The 23,546-nt window shown below is 33.8% G+C and overlaps 1 protein-coding gene across 50 annotated transcripts in view; it reads left to right on the top strand.

Annotated features, from left to right (window-relative positions):
* The window catches only part of LOC132795632 (sodium channel protein para), a 67,926-nt gene that overhangs the window by 34,588 nt on the left and 9,792 nt on the right, over nt 1-23,546 (top strand). For 17 of the 50 annotated variants that reach the window (XM_060806439.1, XM_060806448.1, XM_060806438.1 and 14 more), the window contains 9 exons: nt 2,500-2,681; nt 3,333-3,815; nt 5,216-5,389; nt 10,059-10,181; nt 12,175-12,297; nt 14,091-14,285; nt 14,833-15,078; nt 17,515-17,785; nt 22,715-23,019. In XM_060806439.1, coding sequence (XP_060662422.1) covers nt 2,500-2,681; nt 3,333-3,815; nt 5,216-5,389; nt 10,059-10,181; nt 12,175-12,297; nt 14,091-14,285; nt 14,833-15,078; nt 17,515-17,785; nt 22,715-23,019 — 2,102 coding nt within the window. Of the gene's footprint in view, nt 1-2,469; nt 2,682-3,332; nt 3,816-5,215; nt 5,390-10,058; nt 10,182-12,174; nt 12,298-14,090; nt 14,286-14,832; nt 15,079-17,514; nt 17,786-22,714; nt 23,020-23,546 lie in introns of all 50 variants that reach the window. The other 33 variants (XM_060806470.1, XM_060806457.1, XM_060806469.1 and 30 more) reach the window with 3 other exon arrangements.

Raw genomic sequence — 23,546 nt, forward strand, 5'->3', positions numbered from 1 at the left:
GTAATGAAAATGTTCCAAAAATCAAAGTAAATGAAAAAACGTAAACGTAAAATCAAAATTATCTTTAGTTAGATCTTCCACTTCCCCACCCCCCTCAGTCAAAATGCAACTTTCCCCACAATAAATCCCAGCAAATCATTCACATGAAATCTATCGAATAATCGAATTCGAAATCGAAATCAAAATCAACATCTTTCGCCCGTCTCATCTCGAAATTTATAATCGTAATCGTTTTCCTTTTTGGTTTCCGTTCGATTTGAACATAATTGTTGTTGTTCGATAACCTCAAGAGACTATGCATATGTACATATGTATGTATGTATGTATGTATATATGTGTATGTGTGTGTATCTGTCTATATATATATATATGCTAAAATATATATCTGTATCTGTATTAACTGTATGCATCGCGGGGGCATCTCAAGAGTGTGACATAACCGATAGACTCACTTCATACCCGATTCTACCTATATATATATATATCTATCTATATATCGATCTATCAAATAGCTATCTTTATACCCAAGTAACCACCCAACCCAACCTCTATATATTAAAACATATATATATGATAGAATTGTAGCCTTAGTGCGTAATTTAGTCAAGCAACCGTCATGCCAACCAAAAAAAGAAACAAAAAAAAAACATACATACATACAAACATATATTTAATTCCTTTTAGAATTAATAATTATTGAAATTTACTTCTTGTACTCGTACTTAGTAACTGGTCGCTCTTGTTACTCGTTACCTACTACTACTTCTAATCGTTACTCTTTTTTTTCGTTTGTTTATTTTCCCATTCTTACTCGTCGTACTCGTTCTCGTTGCATTCATATATTATACATACGTATGTATATACTATCTACAGTCTATCTCAGTTATCAGTTAGAACTCTCTCGTCGTAATCTCTTGTATATTTGGGTAATTCGAAGAACTTGTTCAAAGTTTTTGATTTTTCAATCGGTTTCATGATTCCCTCGCATTCCCAACAACAACAAAAAAAATACAAAAATCATCAAAGTTTGCACCCTTAATTCCGAATAAAAACATTTCTTTCTTTGGGCCTCCACATTAGCGAAATTCTAACAAAATCAAAATATATTTACAAAAGTCTCTTGACATTTTGCTAGTTAATTGCCAATCTAAAAAAACAAAACAAAAAAAACAGTAATAAATAACATTATGTAATAGTTCCCCATTGTAACGAAAAATTATATAAATTGAAAGTAAAACAGTGGATTTGATCCTTCATCTAGTATTACAGAACTTTTCTTTTTCGATATTATTGTTGTCTGTGTATATTGTATATTGTATATGTATGGAATTGAATTTTCAAAAAAATGAAAAAAAAAAACAAAAAACAAACTTTAGCACTTAAATTTCATCATAAAGTTGTATTTAAAAGTAAACTTAGTGCTTATGTAACATTCATGTCAAAATTCAAAAAGCCAAAACAAAAAAAATCATCTCGCATTTTGGTCTTTTGAATACGGACACAAGTACAGTTCCATCGATTTATTTGTTGTGTTCTCGATAACAGCATAATCGTTCATCTTAGCAATCATCTTTTGTCTCACATCCACATTTCACTCAGCAGCTCTTGCTCTCTAGGAGCTTTGATCAGATCACAGTTTACGATACTTCGAGTACCGTATCGTATCGTATCGTTGTTCGCTGTTGTGTTGTATCCGCGTACCGATAAATAACTGGTAATCGACTGCAGTACTGTACCGATCACTGATCACTGATCTCTCGTTCATTTCAATGTAAATGCAAAAGCAAAGCGAAACCAGTTATCGATATGTTTAGAAAAAAACGTGACCTATTCTATTCGTATGTCTTGTGTTTTGCATTAATCGTACTCGTACTCGTATGTGTGTCGTAATCAAGCATTGTCAACCCAATATGATATTAATCGCATAACTATATCTATATTCTTTTTCATTCACACTTTGTCATGATTTAACAAAAATTGAAAATCAAAAATAATTATCGTATTGCATTGGCCGATGTATCAACAACGCTTCATAAACTAAAAAAAATCAATCGATCAACCAACGACAACCGATAACAACGTTTACGACGACAACAACAACAACAACCAACGACAACAACAACAACCAACGACGACAACAACAACCAACAACAACAACAACAACTCTTGCGAACGGCAACTGCTTGCGGCGAATTCGCTTTATGATTTCCATCATCCCAATCCACATTGTACGTGCAATTACATATACATACACACACAAACACACGTGCGTGTCTGTATGTGTATATGTTGTACGTGATCTATCGCTCTCTCTCTCGCAATCTCGCAATCTCTCTCTCTCTCTCTCGATATATGCCATACCTATATATATATTATGTAACATGTACATATCGAAAATTAAATGTGTGTGTATATAATACTATAATATATATAATTCGCAATGCGATGTGATATTCGGATACGAAAAAGGCAAGGGCGTTTGTCGTTGTATATCTGCAGAGCATGGTGACAACGAGCTGGAGCTGGGACACGACGAGATCCTCGCCGATGGCCTCATCAAGAAGGGCATCAAGGAGCAAACACAGCTGGAGGTTGCCATCGGTGATGGCATGGAGTTTACGATACACGGCGACATGAAAAACAACAAACCGAAGAAATCGAAATATCTAAATAATGCAACGGTAAGTCACTCCAAAATCGAGTAAGTCCGAGTCCCCTTCGTGCCCCTCAAACACTATACTACTACATACATACATATATCTCTAATCTATCTACTACAACTATTTGCTCACACACTTACAACCATAACAACAACTATGAATTCTATATACATGCGTATATACATGTGTACATATCTGATATCTGATTAATCGAGATCGATCTATCCAGCATATATACATGTGTGTGTGTGTATGTGTAAATTATATATCTTATAAATCATACTATGTCTCGATTTCTCAATTAACACTTAACATATACTTATATACATTCTTAGACTAATTTACTTACTACATTAACGACAACAAATTGATTTATGTTTTATTCATTTCCTTTTCGTTTACCTTTTTGTTTTTTTCTTTTACATATAACTGTCTATATGTGTACTGTTATGTGTGTGTGTGTATTCCACAAATCCAATCAACCAAAAACAAAAAAAAAAAACTGAAAAAAATATGATAACCAACCAATCCAAACCAACTGAACCCGACACTTGAACTGAAATCGTTCCAAAAAATATAACAAAAAAAAAAAAAAAAAAAAAATACTGAAAACCAAATACAAAAAAAAAAAAAAACAAAATATATATATATGATATATGAATAATTATACAGATGATTGGCAACTCAATTAACCACCAAGACAATAGACTGGAACACGAGCTAAACCATAGAGGTTTGTCCTTACAGGACGACGACACTGCCAGCATTAACTCATATGGTAGCCATAAGAATCGACCATTCAAGGACGAGAGCCACAAGGGCAGCGCCGAAACGATGGAAGGCGAGGAGAAGCGTGACGCCAGTAAAGAGGATTTAGGTCTCGACGAGGAGCTCGACGAGGAGGGCGAATGCGAGGAGGGCCCGCTCGACGGTGATATCATAATACATGCTAACGACGAGGATATACTTGACGAGTATCCAGCTGATTGCTGCCCCGATTCGTACTATAAGAAATTTCCAATCTTAGCCGGTGACGAAGATTCGCCGTTCTGGCAAGGATGGGGCAATTTACGACTGAAAACTTTTCAATTAATTGAAAATAAATATTTTGAAACAGCTGTTATCACTATGATTTTAATGAGTAGCTTAGCTTTGGTAAGTCAACTACAACTACAACTACTTACAAAAAAAAAAGAAATATTAAAAAAAAAGAAAAGAAATTTCACTTATTTTTGTGAGTTTCGATTGCTGTAAAACCTCTTGCAGCCATCTGTAAATTCACAAAAATAATTTAATTCATTACAATTAAAAATGAAAAGAAAACAATATACAAAAAAATGAAAATAAGTAGTTAATCAAGCCTTGCTTAAAAACTTTACCAAAGTTGATTGCTTCATTTACTTTTAGGTTTATCATTTAACTCTAGAGTTAATTAGAATTTTGCTAGTGCAGCATAGTTTAGCTTAGAGATTAAATTCTAGATCATTATGTTAAAATCAATGTAATTTTGTTCAAGTGATTTTTTTTTATTTTCAAATGCTGCTGATAGCAACACAATTCACATTGCTTTCTGCCTAACTGCTTTCCAAGTAAACTATTTTTACGCTTGCAGAATTTAAATATCGGATTTAGCTACATACATATTATTTATCTGTCATTTTAATTTGCTGGAAATTGAAAATATTAAATATTCAACATCCACCCTCTGCAAGCGTATTTCAATTCGATTTGCCAAAGAAATACATCCAGCAAGCTGTTGCTATCAGTAGTGCTTCAATTAATAATATAATTTTATTTTAAGTTTTTCAAAATTGAAACGCGATATTCGAATCGTTAACAAAAAGAGTCTCGTAAGACCGACTTTCGACTTGAACTTAGGCGCAAACCATTAGTCAAACGGTTTGTGTCTTTGCTCAAGCCGAAAGTGTTCCCGCATAAAATTGATAAGTGAAGATCAAGATGGGAACAGGTCTTCAACGAGTTTGTGTGTTTGTTCATGTTCTAAGTATGTATGTATTGTTGTACATATCGTTGAGGGTTCTTTGTGTAGTTGTTTAGTGTTAGATTTTATGGTTAGACGCTTAAATGCGTATTATTTCAAGAATTTTGTCTTCAATTTCTTTGAAAATTTTTCTTTAATTGCGTTTGACTTTGAGTTGTCCATAAACAAAGAAAAAGACACGAAACCAACAATTGACCAAAGTTGCCTTTTTTCTTGCGTAAAATACGAAAATCGAAAAAAAAAAAAATATACAAAAATAATAATAATGTTAATAAAAAAAAGAAAGCAAAAAAGAAGAGAACAATAGTAGACACTGTAATATGAGTAACGCCACTTACATTAATTCCTACTACTATATATTATACTACAAACCTTAATTGTTGTTACGAATTATCCTAGCTTTTTATACAAAAATGCTTCTCTAGATTCTCTAGACAAAAATTTGTATGTACTTGTAATGCATTTCTTTTATAAATAACTTAAATACCCCCCTCCACCCCCTGCCCAACAACAACAACAACAACAACAACTCAACGAAACATCGCAACAACAGGCTTTAGAAGATGTACATCTGCCACAAAGGCCCATACTGCAGGATATTTTATACTATATGGACAGAATATTTACGGTGATATTCTTCTTGGAGATGTTAATCAAGTGGTTGGCCCTCGGCTTCAAAGTGTACTTCACGAACGCGTGGTGCTGGCTTGATTTCGTCATTGTCATGGTAAGTGATCATGTTGGCCATGCTAACAACTCACCCACAACTCCACAACTCTTTTTTCGACACTGTCTCTCTTTTTGGTTAACTTATCGGAATCTCAAAAAAAAGAACAAAAACCAAAAAACAAAACAAAAGATATAGATACGTACATACTCCAATTCTATAGATACACTTGTACAAAAAAAAAAATATAAAAAAAAATATATAAACAGAAAAACACTGACTGACTTTTGTGGACTTGAAAATTGTATATGATTTATGATTTTGCTATAAACAGCGTATAAATATGTTGATATACTCTAGTTAAATGCTGCAATCAAACAGTTATAACAGCTCAAAAGTTAGGAGATCTCTTATATAACGTATATAACATATGTAATTGTAGTATTCTATATAACAATCGAGTAAAACCATGTATAAAACCCAGTTGATATAGCCAAACAAATTAGTTAGTGATTTATTTAGTTAGTCTAAGCATAAATACCCTACAATTTGCACTCGTACCTAACTTACATACTATATACTATATATATAAAATACTATTATATTCAGTAGATCATTTCGAGTTGAGTTTTGTGTTCATCCATTTTTTGGTTTGTAAAGCTTTTGAGTTTCGATTTCAATTACAAAATTTTGAGGTGTGGTTTACGCTTCACAATACATATAGTATACTATGTATTTACTACTACCATTATGTGTGATATGGTCTGGTTTAGCTGTCGCTAATCAATTTGGCTGCGGTCTGGTCCGGAGCCGACGATGTGCCCGCCTTCCGCTCGATGCGGACCCTGCGCGCTTTGAGGCCATTGCGCGCTGTTTCGCGATGGGAGGGCATGAAAGTAAGTAGTGTCCATCCGGGACAGTTCCTTTCCCTCTCTCTCTCTCTCTCTCTGTCTCTCACTATCTCTCTGTCTGTCTCTTCTCGCTGTATCACTCTATGTGTGTCTCCTCTCTCTCTGTCTCTCTCTGTTTATAATCGTTAAACATATCTGTGTCTTGCTCTCGCTCGCTCTAACTTTAACTCAAATTCTATTTCTCTCTATATACAAATACATGCATATTGTTGTCGCTGTGTGTGAGTGTGTGAGTGTGTATATGTGCGTGAGTGTAAGTGTGTGTGTGCAGCTAGGTCAAGTGTGCATATCGATGTATGTACATATGCTATTCAATGTTGTATCCACATGTAATTAAGAATCTTTTTCATACATCTAACTAATTGTACTAACTGTTATACAACTAATACCTATCAGAGCCTTCTCAGCTTCAAGCTGTACTTTCCAATCGGCTCCATGTTCTATTATTCTCTCTATCTTGCTGTTGTATTTAAGTGTTATACATCTTGTATGTATCTATGTTTAACATATGTGTGCGTGTGTGTGTGTGTGTGTGAAATGAAACTGTTATACTGATACTCAAGCAACATCAGGCTAAGCATTTGCTTAGTACTGCAGCTGTTGTAAACTGTTATACGCGCTTCTAAGTACTTACCCAATTTTTATGCCAATTTGCCATTCTCAATGTATGTTTGTGAGAGGGTGTGTGTGTGTGAGTGTTGATGTGTGTTTCAGCTGTTATTGGTGTTGAATATGGAACTCACTGTGTGCGTAGGGCGGCGCTATGCTAACTGTTATACCAGCCAGTTTATACATTTCGTTTATGTTTCGTTAGCCATTGTATCAATCAGCCCCACTCCCCCCTCCATCCGCCATGCTAATATATCCAATATATAACCTATACTACCTACTATATAACAGATGTATTATACCTATAATCTATCGTATTTCCCCAGTCTATAATCCTTTGTATGTACCCTAACTATATGCCAACATTTACCTATGCTTTCTTTACCTTTTGTGTGGGGTGTATGATGTGTGTAACATGTTTGTACATACTCGTAATATGTATTAATGATGTACGTTGATGCTGTGACGCTTTAGCTTTGTATATTATGTATTTCAACTGTTATCATACACATCGTACTGTTATATACATATATATTGATATAAGCTCAGATCCATACAAGCGCCTAGAGCAAATTAGCAATGTAATTTAGGTTAGTTAAGTCTTAACTGTATAACAGTTGTATCATATGTATTTATGTATATGTATATCTAGTGTTAAGTACTTGCCCAAAACATACTAGATTACGTATGTATGTAAGTAGTTTGGTTCAATCGCAAAAACAAGTATTAATACTCGCGTCTCGTCCATTGTAAAGTATCGTTATCGTAATAGAGTCGTCCCCTTAGTCGTTGATATATATCCTCGATATACCCCGTACATACCGATTATATAGTACAGTAGTCCCTAGCGTAAACATCAAGTAGCATTGACTTTTCAACCAACCTCCAACCAACTACATGCATAACTATTTGCAAACGATCCGAACCCCGAAATCCATAAACGAACCCAAAAGCAGATCTCTCTCTCTCTCTCTCTCTCTCTATCTCTATTACTTAGCGGCACCGATAATATAATACTCTATATATTTTGCTGTACTCGTTGGTACACGCGTTGATGCACCACCACTGTATAAAGACTCGAACAAAGTGAACTTCCCCGTTTTTGCGATCCTCAGTGATTGCTTAGTGTATAAAATACTCGTTTCCAAATGTAGGTGTGATATTAATTCGAGTGTATATACTCGTATTGTATATATGTATTAAATATAGAATCGAAAAAAGACAAAACAACAAATAACAATGACAACAAGTGCAATTGTTGTGTCAATTGACACACATTGCGTATACGCAGTGGTGGCAGTGTTTTACTTAAATACAAGCCGCATCCAAAATAAAACTCTAAACTCTCAAAATACGATCTTCAACATTGACATTCAGTCACACAATTACCGCTTGGTCTCGGCTATAAACGATCTCTCTCTCTCTCTTTCTCTATTTTACTCACTCTCTCTCGCTCTCTTTATATTAAATAAAAAACATAGTAAATATATGTAATTACCAACCAGCCAAAGATATCCACGACCCAATCGAGTCCGGCAGCAAAGTTTGAGCAAAAATGTGTCAATATAAAGACAAAAGCCAAAATGAAATGAACCCGAGAAATCATTTCAAAAGAAAAACCTAGTTAAAATGAACGTCGCGCGGCTACACAATAGACCAAAAGGCAGTGCAAATGTCATGATCTCATAACGAGGACAATCGAAAAGGGAATTTGTATATACAACTACTACTAATAATAATACTCTATTCGTATATGGAAGCGCACCTAGTAATTGTATTTGTAACTGTAACTTTAACTGTACCTTTCTTTCTTTCTCTTTCTCTTATTCTGTCGCTCTTTATCTATCGATAACTGTAACTAACTCGATCATGACCATGAGCATTGCATAAACTTAAAGAACTCTCTCTCTCTCTATCTATCTCTCTTCAATAATCATCTTGGTCCATGTGGCGTTTGCATGCCACATTTGTCCATTGTGGAGCGTTGCGCGGCCGTTGAGGGTGCAATAATGAATTTAAACTTACATACTTCGAATCTTCTTCTACTTCAACATAGCTTCAAAACAAATATCGATATGTGTGAACAATCGTCGAAACCATTTCTTCGTTCACTCGAATCACACACTTTCCCTCTCTCGCTCTATTCGAAATATAAGACTTTTTAGAATAGGCGCGATCTCAACCATTTTACTAACAAGTTGACTGTACTACGAAATATACAACTACTTTATTCTACTCAGGTCTCACAGTCTCTCATTCTACCACATACTATATATTTATGCTATAAATTATATACTCTCCAACATTACACTTTTGATATTACTCTATCTCTCTCTCTCTCTCTGTTCCCCTGTTAAAACTTACTACTTTTGAGTGTTGTAATCTCCTGCAAGTTGTGTTGTGTAACCCTTGATATTGAAATGAAAGTAAAACAGAAAAGCAACTCGAATGCTCTCGTTTTCTATAACTTACATATACATACTTATTGAGCTGTACTGTACTTCGTTCGTACTTCAACTGTGTTCTTGTCCAAATGTAGCGTATAATTGAACCACAACTACATGCATCACTCTTATAATATTAAGTATTATACTTGCCGTGTTCGTCTTATATACTCCTAATACTATATGTGTGAGTGTGTGTGTGTGTGTGTGTGTGTGTGCGTGCGTGTGTGTGTGATCTCCTATATACTTAGCTAAGTAATTATGTGTTTCGCAAGTACAATATATACTTATTTAACACTAGGCTAAAATATAAGACTTTCTTTCTCTCTCTCTTTTATAAGTATAAGGCTAGGCTCGTTCCCTTCACTTTCTACAGAACTTTTATTGAGAACATTAAGAAGCAGCAGCAGTTAGTTGTTTACTTAAAGCTTATTTCAATTGCATAATATAATGTATTTAACAAAAGAACGATTTGAGTTATTTGAGAACAACTACGACAGGACAAAACACTTAACAACTCCCCCTCCAATTATTATTATTATTATTACGCTACAAAACAACAGAAAAACAACAAAGACTTGAAAAGATGGTTTTACACAATCACATATACAACTATATATCGTATCTTTTACAACAACAACCAAAACCAAAACCAAAACCAAAACCAAAAACAATGATAATAATGTGTTGATGATTATGATGATGATTTAAATGATGATAACAAAATTGTTAAACTTGGCACTATTCGAACTATATCGAAACTAGGTATCGCTTATCAACTTCGTTGCTTCACTTGTTGGAGCTGGTGGTATTCAAGCCTTCAAGACTATGCGAACGTTAAGAGCACTGAGACCACTACGTGCCATGTCCCGTATGCAGGGCATGCGGGTACGTACTTTCATACATAAAAACAAACAACAACAGCAAAAAAAAAAAATACAATCAAATACTTACAAAAAAAAAAAAAAATACAAAGCAAAACTTTTCAATACTTACATTCCACATCAAATTCAGTATCAATATATCAGTATCAGCATCCAGTATCAATTTCAATCATTTTCGATTACAACGTTTTTTAAAATACCAAATTAAATAAATACCACTATTATACGTGCGCTGTATTACTCTTATACATATTCATGCCACAACTAACAAGCGAAAAAACCACCACACACCAAAAATACCAAAACTAAATCTCTTACTTAGTTAATTTGTAACCAAATGTATTTAGTCAACTTTATTAGTACAATTAAAAAAACAAAATAACAACCAACAATTTAAACAAAAACCTTTAATAACAGTTATCAAAGTGCAGCAGATGATATTTTGTTGTCCTTAGATATCGTTATCAATTAGAATGCATCCACAAATTTATTTGACTGATTAGCTTTAGCTCTTTATTACTCTAACTCTCTATTTCTCTCTCGCTCTTACCATCTTATTGTATTTGTCATATTCTTTGAATTTATTTAAATATACAAATACACAGTTTTTTTGTCTTACTTAATAATACCGTACTTAGCATACTTTTACTCTTATTCTTATTCTTACTCTTACTCTTAACTCGTACTGCAACTGCATTCAATTAATTAGATTTGCCTTAGTTAACATTAAATTTAATGTTAAATAAATCACATTCTCATTTCCACAGCTTTTCATACAAATCTGCGCTCTCTTTCTCTCTTACCCACTTACTACTATCTGATCTCTCTCTCTCTCTCTCTGGTTAGCTCATCTCTCAGTTGTTCAAAAGTAACTCGAAATTCAAACCACATCCTAGGTTATATTCGCTTCATCAATTGTAGCTTTAGATTACTTGTACTTATATTTGCCTGCCCACATCGAAAATCCTACAGATGTAACTTATATTATTACACCTCTTAAAATGATCGAACAAACTCTTATACTGCATTTCGCTACTACTCGATAGATTTATGGAATGAAGATAGTTATTTTGGTTCAAGTTCATTTATTTATTTGCTTATTATTTTGTTGTAATTGAAATACCAAATACAGCATCAAAATCTTCATTCCCAGCAGAGATCGTAACTTAAAATTCATTGCAAAGTCAATTGAAATGCATATTTACTCGTATTTAGTTAAGTTATACATACGATAAACAAGCACTTATACTACTATATCTTTAAACTAGAGATAGCGCACTTGAGAGTAATTTTAAATCTAATTGGCTATTCTGATTTCACACCAATGTAACTGCAATGTTGTATAGTGTATATTGTATAGTGTACAGTGTATGCTTCGCTTTGCTATTGCTGCATAAATTTTGCTTGCCGCATGCGTTTTTTATCAACCGAATGCCTTACTATACAGTATATAGAGGAAACTTTACACAAATAGACACTGCCATTAGACACCATTTCATGTACTATATCATAACCTCAACTCTATACTAACCTCACTCTCTCACTCAAACACACACACTCTCATACAAAGTGTACTATACCATGCTTACTACACACACATAACTAATTAACTAATACTATATATACTATATATATTATATCAAATTGACTAAATAACTCTCTGCATTTATTGTATTATATTCTATATACTCTCCCTCCAACCAAACCAAACCAAAACCAACAAAACAAACAAACTAAATAAAAAATGAAATCACTCAAACATAAATTCACTCTACGATCCCGCGATCCTCAACCAACCTTAACCTCAAAATGTTCCCACACATCAACGACATCAAAACTTCGACATCTCGACATCGACATCGACATCGTTGCGACAACGACGACGACCCACATCTAATCCACCAATTGCGATCAATCGAATCCGAATTACTCATCTTATCGAAATACACACAAAAAAAAATCGAAAAAAAAAACCGAAAAAATTATCGATAAACCAGGTCGTCGTTAATGCGCTGGTACAAGCTATACCGTCCATCTTCAATGTGCTATTGGTGTGTCTAATATTTTGGCTAATTTTTGCCATAATGGGTGTACAGCTTTTTGCTGGAAAATATTTTAAGGTACGTGCAAACGTTTTTCAAGACAATCAAAACCAAAAAAACCAAAAAAAAAAAACAATTCCAAAAATTAAATGAAAACCGAAACCCCCCAAAAGAAACAATTAAAAACAATGACAAAAAATCTCGAAAAGTATTGCAAACGAGCTTTCTTTTGTACTATTTTTCGATTACGAAATTCAAAGCAGCAATTAATTAGCAAACATAAGAATTAGTAATTAATTCAATGATCGAAATCGAGAGAGAAGCAAGTAGTCTTCCAACTTGAATGATATGCGTATCTTTGCATCTATTTTTCGTAAATAGTTGATCAAATTCAATTTCAAATTCATAACTACGATTATGTCGATAATGCTCGATAGAATGTTGCAAACAAAAAACTCAAAAAAAATAAACATATAACAGTGTTTGTTGCCTGTGGACAAATGTCTGTAAAACATATTCGTATGCTGCTGTACATATATAGTACTATATACTACTTCGATTATGTGTATATGCCCAACTGTATAATTTAGTCGTTGCAGTTGGGCAAACAGCATGAATACAATAACAATAACAACAATATATACTCGTAGTTGTGTATATACAATAATTGCAAGTACATCTATCGAACGAGTCAGTTGCACTCCTAAAGAAAAAAAAAAAAACTTACTACTTAATCATTTAACTATCAAAATTAGTACACTAACTTAGTACTAGCATTTAGTTTTTTGCCTTTTGCACCAAAACTCGTACTCGTACCCTCAACAAAACCAAAAAAAAAAAAAAAACAATAAATATATAATTTAAACTACAATTAAAAATCCAATTTCTAGGCAAGCCAAATGGCTGCTATCAATACAATTTATCAAATGCTAATTAGCTGCTGAATTTACACACAATGAACACACACATCTTATACTTACACCCCTCTCCTCTCAATTATTATACGATATTTCATTTATAAATTAGCTAGTGCTTAGCTATATTAAATATATTCTTAATTCTTGTTCTAAACTGCTGCTCTTAGACTGCCGCAACAAGTTTGCTGAAACATGTTGCTGCAACAAAGTTGCTAAGAATGTTGCAAGCCAGCTGATGAATTTTCGTTTGTTTTTTCTTACGAATTCATTTTCGTTTTTGTTTTGCTTATTGTTTTGAACAAGGCTGCGCACTCGCTTGCAGAAAATCAAAATAACAAATATCATTGCTCCCTAAACCCATCAAATGCTTGCTCAAAAGACAAATAAAAAGGCATGACACAAATTTGCGATCATGCATGTAACAATAATAATAACAACAACAACTGATTGAAGTACGTATTTCACATGTATATCACAAGCAATATTTTCGTATACGAACTAAGTATATCCCCTTTATCATAACAAGCGAATCAATCCATCCGAATTGTCTGTCTTCTACACTAAATAACGAGAAATTGCCACAAGCTGTAATCAAATCTCAAATCTGAACTGCAGAATTGGTCTCCAAAATATTTTGTCGGAAATGAAGCCAAGCTGCATTGATGGGTGCAGGGTAGCGCCCAGTCGAGCACTCTCGACTTGTGCATTTTGTTAATATATTTTGTCGTTGCGCTTGTTGCGGCAGTGTAAAAGTGGCTTTTACCCCCCATTTGCCTTGTGTAATTTTGCATAACTGAAATACATTTTTCTTAAATTAAATTTTAAAAAAAATTCCCCCCCAAAAATCAAAATCAAAATTTAAAAATTCGAAAATCATCTCAACGTCGACGATGATGATGCTGCTGCTGCTCGGATATGCTGATGAATGGTGATTGGCCACGAACGAAAACACAGTGCGAAGACACTAATGGAACGAAGCTCAGCCATGAGATCATACCAAATCGCAATGCATGCGAAAGCGAAAACTACACGTGGGTGAATTCAGCAATGAATTTCGATCATGTAGGTAACGCGTATCTGTGCCTTTTCCAAGTGGCCACCTTCAAAGGCTGGATACAAATAATGAACGATGCAATCGATTCACGAGAGGTAATGTTGTCCAGTTTGCCTAATTTCTTTACATATGTATATGTATATGTATATGTTTTATTTTCATTTTTATACCGTACACTAACATACATACTATATATACTACTAAAATATACTGAATATTTATTTGGTTATGCGCTTAAACGAAAAAAAAAAACAATCGAATATATATATACAAATAAAAAACGCAATTAATACTTTGAGTAATTTTCGATTAATCAAATATTTCTATCTATATATTTTTTTCTCTTTTTTATATGAACTACAACTACAACTCCAACAACAACAACAACCACAACACTATACTACAAACAACAATCACTCCAACTACAACAACAACAACCACTCTTGTATGGCCCACAACAACACTACTACAACAACATCAACATCAACAACACTGCCGTATAACACTAAAAATGATCCATTCACCACCGAAAAAAAAACAAAATACCGATGCGAATTGCAACACTAAATTTGATATCGATCTCATGGTAATCGATAACAAAAATGTCACGAAACATTGCAAAAAAAAAAAATTAAAAAACAGGTGGACAAGCAGCCGATTCGTGAAACGAACATCTACATGTATTTATATTTCGTGTTCTTCATCATATTTGGATCATTTTTCACACTCAATCTGTTCATTGGTGTTATCATTGATAATTTTAATGAGCAAAAGAAAAAAGCAGGTGGATCATTAGAAATGTTCATGACAGAAGATCAGAAAAAGTACTATAATGCTATGAAAAAGATGGGCTCTAAAAAACCATTAAAAGCCATTCCAAGACCAAGGGTAAGACAACAACAAAAATACCAAAAAATAAGAAAACCAAAAAAACAATAAGAAATGAGAAAATATTACTAAACATTACTAAGTATCAAAAAAAGAAGTAAGCCAACTAACCAAAACTAACCAAACTAACAAGCCAAACAATTTAACATTAATTATTATGCATAACAACAAAATCTGACATATCAATCTCTAATAACAAAGAAAAATACCCCAAATATACATAAATACTTATAAACAAAAAAAGAAAGATTAGGTCAAGACACGATGTGAGCTATGTTTTTTCCGAAATTATTTTCACTCAATTTATAACAATATGTGTACATAATTCGAAATAAAGTCTCAGATAGTCTTTGTTTCAAGCCATCCAGTTAGGTTTTACTAGCTCCGTCGTACGCTTTATAACTAATATTAACTAATGATATACTACTTATAAAAGAAACAATTAACAAAATAAATACTTTGAGTCGACGTAAAAATCGCGTAATCTGTGCCAATCGTATTTCGAATTGTATATACTTCAAATTTTTTGTATATGTGATTAACACTTTTTTCTATACGTACGGTGAAAATGCTGCTTTTGTATTTAACTGTTTTACTGTTATACAATACTGTTATACGGACTGTTATACATTCGCAATTATGCAATTTCACTGACCAGAACGACAATGACGATGACGTCGACGCCAAATACCCTTGCAATCTGTATACATTTCTTATAAACTTGTCATTACTGCAAATATATCGATCAATTACAAAGGCCCTGTTCTCTAGCAATATTTTGATCAAGTTGAATAATGGATCTTAAAACAAGCGCAAAAGTTGAGTCGCTGGAATAGCTGCCGTAGTGTGTGGCATGCACAGCTGTATGTACATAAATGTTTACATCCACATTTCATACATGTGATGTATACATCAAGCAATATAGTTTTGTGCATAGTTCCATTGAATTTAGATAATCGCACCCTACTGTTGCCATTGAGCGAACTCCTGAAAGCATACTATGTTCTCAACATACTACTGTTTTTCTTCAATAATATTGTACAACTATACTTAATTTCAATATCAATATTTAAGTGTCCGTTTGGTTGTCTGTACTTAAACATTTTTATGTCTGCCATTTTTAAGCTGGACGAACATGAAATTTATGCCAAAATTCAAAAAAATAAGAAAAAATTAAACTGTTAAATAAAAAGAATTTAATTTATGTATATATTCTAACTTTCTCTCTCTCTATCTATCTTTCTCTCTATATAACTAACTACACTCTCAAACTATTTGTAATGGCAAGCTAAATGCATGTTTCTTTTTAAACTAACTTAACTAAATGGCACGTGACTCAAACGATGTTCTGGGCATGATTAGCGTTAGACACCCGCTCAAATTAGACACAACTGGCATGTCGAAAAAAAAAAACGCGAAATGCGAAAAATAGATTTGAGAATTGGGATGATCGATCAACGATCGATTCGAAGCGAAACGAAATTGACTGACGTATTAGAGACAACAACAAAAAGAAAAAAACAAAATGACACTAGCAGCACGTTTTATACTACAAGTAATAATCATTATACCAATTAATCAACTTACTCAATCTTGAATGCTGTCTGTCCTTATGAAGTAGTGTGTATGAAAAGTCTGTTCTCAATCAATCAAGCGCACTGACTCACTTGTTACACTTGTTATTCCCAGGTATTAACAAACAAAATACTACAATATACTATAATATGCATACACTTACTATACATGATGTAAATGTGTTCCATTCTACGCATACTTTACTGTACATACAGGTTTTTGAGCGCGCGCGCCGATCAATGGAAAAAAGTTTGCTATTGGCACAGATCTACAACGAATCCAAAAGAAAACAGAAATAATATAATAAATCAAACAATGATAATGCTAACAATAACAATAAAAATACTAACATTAATAATGACAATAATTTATATATAATATAATATTATAAACGACAAGACTAACCCAAATAACTAATCGAATAAGTAACTAACTTACCCTTTCATAGGATATACATAAGTTCAAAATAACGTCATGTCTATGTACATACATGGTATGCCTTAATATCCAATCAATAATTTATAATAGGAAAGACAAAAGCTATTGCCGTATGTGTACATAATCATATTTATATATCTTTCTATATACATAGTATACGAGTAACTAAGTAACTAAGAATCGTGGTTAACCAAAATGTACTTATACCAAACTTTTCTATTCCTCTTTTTTTCTTATCTCTCTTCTCTTCCTTGTGTTTTGTGTGTGTGTGTGTGTCTCGTTACCGTTATCCGTTCCCGAACTTATAATTTCCGTGCGTGTGTGTGTGTGCATTTGTGTTTCCCAACACTACTTTTTGTTTTCGTTTTCTTTTGTGATTACAATTGATACTTTTTGATTTCGATTTATTCTCCATTTTTACAGTGGCGTCCACAAGCAATAGTCTTTGAAATAGTAACCGATAAGAAATTCGATATAATCATTATGTTATTCATTGGTCTAAACATGTTCACCATGACACTCGATCGTTACGATGCGTCAGACACGTACAACGCGGTCCTTGACTATCTCAATGCGATATTCGTAGTTATTTTCAGTTCCGAATGTCTATTAAAAATATTCGCTTTACGATATCACTATTTTATTGAGCCATGGAATTTATTTGATGTAGTAGTTGTCATTTTATCCATCTTAGGTAAGTAACAAAGCCAAAATTTTTATAACAAACCAAAATCCAAAAACAAAACAAAATGTTAAAGATGCTTAAACAAATAGCCAAAAACAAAAAAAGAAAAAGCTAACTTTACCATCCAATTTCCAAACAAACCAAAATGTTCGAATACCCTTCCTCCAAATTACCATATAACCGTACGCTCTTTTGCTGTATGTGTCTCTCTCTCTCTCCCTCTCTCTTACACTTTCTGTAATTGTCTCTCTCTATATCTCTGTATTATTTTCTGTCTTAATGCTCTGTAATAAAAGACACAGTACGCTCCTTTTCCTCTATATAAATACTTAATATATGTACTAAACCTTTCTAATAATTGTTACTAACTTGCTGTCGTACTTATGCGTATATTCAATTGTCCAAATTGTTAATTGTTCATTCGTAATATAATTCGTAATTAAATGTTGTTACAAACCCAAAAAAAAAACAAATTCCAAATGTACTTAAGAAACGTAATCAATTTGTTGTAACCAATTTGTGTTCTTGATTTCTTCGCATCATAATTGTGGTAATTTGCCAATTTCTGCAAATATACTTTCACAATTTTTACTATATAAATTTATATATTCGATTTATTTGTGAATTGTGCAAATATGCCAAATGTGATGCGAATCAATCTAATGTCGTTGTGCTTATCGTATTCCAAATGATTTGTTAGCTTTGCGAGTTGATTTCAACAGGGCAAATATAACAGTTGCAACTGTTATACACGCTCACGTTAAAGTCAGCTTCTCTTTATTGTTTTATTCTTATAATTTGTTTGTTGCTTTTTAAATGTTGTCGATTAACTGTAAATTTAGAAAATTGTGTTGATTTGTATTAATTTGAAAAAAGGAAAAAAAATGAAAAAAACATAAATGTTGAACAATATTATAATCCAATTATTGGTGTTGAAATTTGATGTTGTGATTGTTGTTAAATTATTATTATATGAAATTACCAAAGTATTTGTAAACATGCGAGTATAACAGTTTGAATTATTGATTAACAATTCGTGATCTCATCGTAAAAATAACGACTTCGTAATTATATTTCCATTTTCATTTTGCTGCAAGTTTTCCATATTGTATTCAATTATATCCTATGTCTCTGAATATTACGATATCATTTGGCAGACTATTGCTACAGCTTAACAATTGCGCATACGTAAGCACACAAAGAAATCCGAAAGGAAACCAAAAAAAAAAAAGGAATTCTAAATCAAAATAAGGTCAAAGTGAAATACGTTCTTTTCATTTCGAATACATTTTCTTTCTTCTTCTCCAATCAAACTTTTTACATATACAATATGTATATATATTCTCTTTATACTATCTTTTCCTTTTGTTTGTTCTCGTTGATCGATCAATTTTTGGATAAAGAAAACTATGGCTATGTGTGTGAAGCAATCAAAAAAAAAAAAAAAAAAAAAACGATAACTGTACAAAAGATGGCTTAAAATATGCTTTACTACATTCATTTTTGCAACAGAGAGCTTCCATTTTATCTACTTGTATTTCGAACTTGCGAATAACATGTACATAAAAGGGATGTTGTTATCATTTCTGCTGCTTCCTCAAAACTAAAAAGAAAAACCAAAAATGAATTCTCTTTTAAAATAATACCCCGATAAGACGTTTAGCTCGACTCTTGACCCGTCCCCATTATTCAGCGTAACAAGTTCTTCGTCGAATACTTCTTCTTCTTCTTTTTTAAATAAGTATTGTGAGCAATTTTTTTTAGTTTTTGTTTTCCCTCTAAAAATGCTTCAACTTCAAGTTAGATTTAAAAAAAAAAACAAAACTTTACTACTACAAAATGCTGCAATTTTATTATTGCTTTTGCTTATTTATGTGAGACACGCGCCAATGATAATAACTATGTTTCCAAGCGCACTTTCAATAACTTTACCAACTTAACAATTCAATTTCTCAAATTGAAAAACAAAACCAGCTTCAAGAGCAAAAACAAACTTACTTACTAACGCCTTAAAGTATATGCTTCATTCTTTGGCTTCGATGTTGTTGTTGCAGCCCCGTTGCAAACGCAGAGTGATATCCTTATAGACGAATATATTAATACACGCTTTAACAAGAACAAAAAAGAAAAACAATGAAAACAACAACAAGCAAAGAAAAGAACAAAAAACATAACTAACAAAACTTACAGAAACCTAAAAAAACTACGCTTTGTAAATGCTAAAAGAAAAAAAAGAAAAAAGTATAAAAAGCTGAAACTAATAAGCAAATATAACTGCGATATACATAAATCAATAAAATAAAAGAAGAAATGCTAATTTACACCCACACTCAACACACACACACCAACACCAATACACACACACAGAGTTAAGAAAATGGCTTGCACAGAACGCAATGAAATGAAACGAATTCGTTACACAACACAATAAAGATTCAATCAGAGTTAGGTGTCAATGGGCATTCCACAACTCTCTGTGCGATTGTCGGTTGCATAACTCTGTCAGCTACTGCCCGGTATACAAAGATCTGACGATTGTCAATGCAAATCCCCCCTCCACACACTCACCTCAATACTTCGTCAACCATTTGTCATCACCCTCCATCACCCTCTCCACACTCGGGCAGCCAATGCAGCGGCCGTGCAGAATGCTTAGCAACCATTCGTGTACGACAATTGTATTGGCCAGAAACTTAGTTTGGCCTGATTCGATTTATAGTGTGTAGCTGGAACTTGGACCCACCCAACCCCCCTTTATCATTTACATCCGATTTATGTGTTCACAATATTGGAATATTATGTATATCCCAAAAGTGATAAGAAATGAATATACAACAAATACCGTGGCACTAGCCTGAATCTTCTTAATGGTTTTGGTCCAATCTGCAATGGAGATTATGTACTTTACTATGAACGTAGTAAAACGCATATAAAATATTTATATAGAGTTAGCATATATATACATCCAAATGCTATCCCAAATCCCGTAACGCGATTTAGCTAGGAACCAAGTACAAAAAAAAAAATAATGATCTCTATTTTATGATAATTAATTCTAGTTCCAATTTTTTTTGTTAAATAATAACTTTATTATTTACTGGTTTCTCCATCTATCTGTCTTTTTACTACACTCTATCTCTCTATGTCTCTCTTTTTCTCTCGCCGCTCTCTTTTTGCCATTTCGTTCGCTATTTTACAATCGTTTATTAGCCTAATGCTCTCTCCCTTGTACCACGCCACTCCACTCTTCTTTTTTGTACTCTTCTTCTCGAATCGATGTTTCTTTCTAAGATTTCTTCCCCACCGCCCCTACCCATCGCAATAGTTCGTTTGTCTACCCAGCTCTTCCCCCCTCCGCTCGTCAGCTCATCGCTCACGTTAGTGCGCATTTCGTTTCATTTAGCGAATATTTAGAGCAACAGAAAAATGAAAAAACCAAAACGAAAACGAAACCAATGAACATATTGTTCCAAAATTTCTCCCACTCTCTTACCATTTCGCTCTCTATCTCGCTCTCTCGCTAATCTCTGAATTCTTCTCTCTCCTCTGAGCCTAAAGGGGCAGCGAACGAACTTTGCTGATATTTGGCAACCTTAAAATATGCTGCGGATTATCGCTAAAGTTAAGCAAAAAGAAAAGAAAAGACGCCTACGTACAGCTCACGCATAATTTTTATACCCAAACCATTCAAAAATCGAATAATTATAAAAAACAAATAAAAACAAAAAAGATCTGAAGTCAAGTGTGCAAAAGTATCCCAAAAGACGAGATGTGATTTCCGATGTCAACGCTCTCTCCCCCCCAACGCCTACGCCTTCGCCTTTGCAAACGCTGCTGCTGCTTACAAAAATGCCTGTGCCGCTAGCAAATCAATAAAAAAAAGAAATACTACAAAAAAGTAAAAGAAAAGGATATCGACTACTGAGTGTTGCTGCTTAACGTTATCGTTACTGTTAACCGTTCTATACTTAATACGTATTCTTCAGTTTCAGTTTCATTTTCATTTTTGATTTTGATTTCATCAACATACTCATATGAACTACGTATGTAATTAAACTCTGTATCAATTGAACTAAGCCAACGTATTTGTATCTGTAACTCTGTATCTCTCTGTGTCCATGTATTTTTGTATTTGTTTCTGTATTTCGTTTACAACTTTCTATGTCTTATCGCTAATACTGTACATACATAACTGTATAACAAACCTTAACTAATTTATTGTTTTATACGCGCTCTGGATCAAATTAAGTTGATCTTGTTGCTGCCTAGCTTCTAACTGCTTAACTGTATTTTGTGGCAATCAAATCGACAAAACTTTAACTCAAATCTTTCGCTGCATAACTTACAAATTTCTTCTCCCCGATCGAGTTTTTGTTATGCACCTCATGGCTCAAAGCTTCAGTTAAAGTTTTCGATCAATTCGATTGCAGTCAGCAGAGTTTACAAACACACACGTATCTTGTTTTTGTTTTCGTTGGTATTATTATTTTGGACAGCACTGTACATATGTATGTAAATGTATATGTATGTGTATACTCGCATTGTACTCGTATTATTTGACTAACACTTTAACTAATTTTCAGTTTTCAAAAGGTGACTAACAAAAAAGAACATTGTAAACTTGTGTCTGTACTTAATGCTTTGACTAACCTATATTTCAGCTATGTAAATTGTTGATATTGTGCTGCGCCCCCCTCAAATATATTTTCGTGTCTTGTTTGTGCAATTTTGATTGCGCTGAGCATCGAACCCAACCCGTTAACCCAAAAACAATCCCAAATCCCAAATCCCAAATCCTAACCCAACAAAATAAATGAAAAAACAATTTTATGCAAAAATGCTCTACACAAATTTCTCACTTAACAACTTAACTCTTTCCCCAAAACTGCTGTCTCGCTCACTGTGCGATCGTTTCTGTGCGATCGCCGATCTGTGCAGGTCTCGTACTTAGCGATATTATCGAAAAATACTTCGTCTCACCGACGCTGCTCCGTGTGGTGCGCGTGGCGAAAGTGGGTCGTGTGCTGCGTCTGGTCAAAGGCGCCAAGGGCATACGAACTCTGCTGTTCGCGCTGGCGATGTCGCTGCCGGCATTGTTCAACATTTGCCTGCTGCTCTTCCTCGTGATGTTCATCTTTGCGATCTTCGGCATGTCGTTCTTCATGCACGTGAAGGAGAAGAGCGGCATCAACGATGTCTACAACTTCAAGACATTTGGCCAGAGCATGATTCTGCTCTTTCAGGTAAGACCATCACGCCACAATTCCGTTAACGGTTTATGTTGTCTATTGTTGTTGTCGTTGGGTGATGTTGCCACAAACCCCACACTTCCCCCCCTAACCCTCAACTCCCATCCAAACAACCCGCCAACCAACCCACCAACCAACCAGCACCTTCCAGTTACCTGCGAGCGGTCTGGCAGGTCTTGAGCGCACACACAGTGAAGTGTGGCAACGCCGCACAGGCTGTTATCGATCAATTGACTAACCAAGCTATCGATACTCTTGCCTTGCACCGTGTGTGCGTCAAAGTTTTTACTTCTTCTTTTCTCGTTTTTCGTTCTTTAAATGTTTTTTTTTAAGTGGCAACATCACAATGTTGATTCAAGCTGCGGTATTTGTTGGTAAAAGCTAAATTAGTGCGATTTTTTGATCACCCACCTTGATCCCGTTCCTTTTTATTCTTTAGTTACTTTCATTTCACATTTCTGCCATCAGCTGGCATTCAATCAATTCCTCCTTTCGATCACAATTGCTGATCTTCTAAACTT

The sequence above is a fragment of the Drosophila nasuta genome, chromosome X (genome assembly GCF_023558535.2).
Source record: "Drosophila nasuta strain 15112-1781.00 chromosome X, ASM2355853v1, whole genome shotgun sequence".
Lineage (NCBI taxonomy): Eukaryota > Metazoa > Arthropoda > Insecta > Diptera > Drosophilidae > Drosophila > Drosophila nasuta.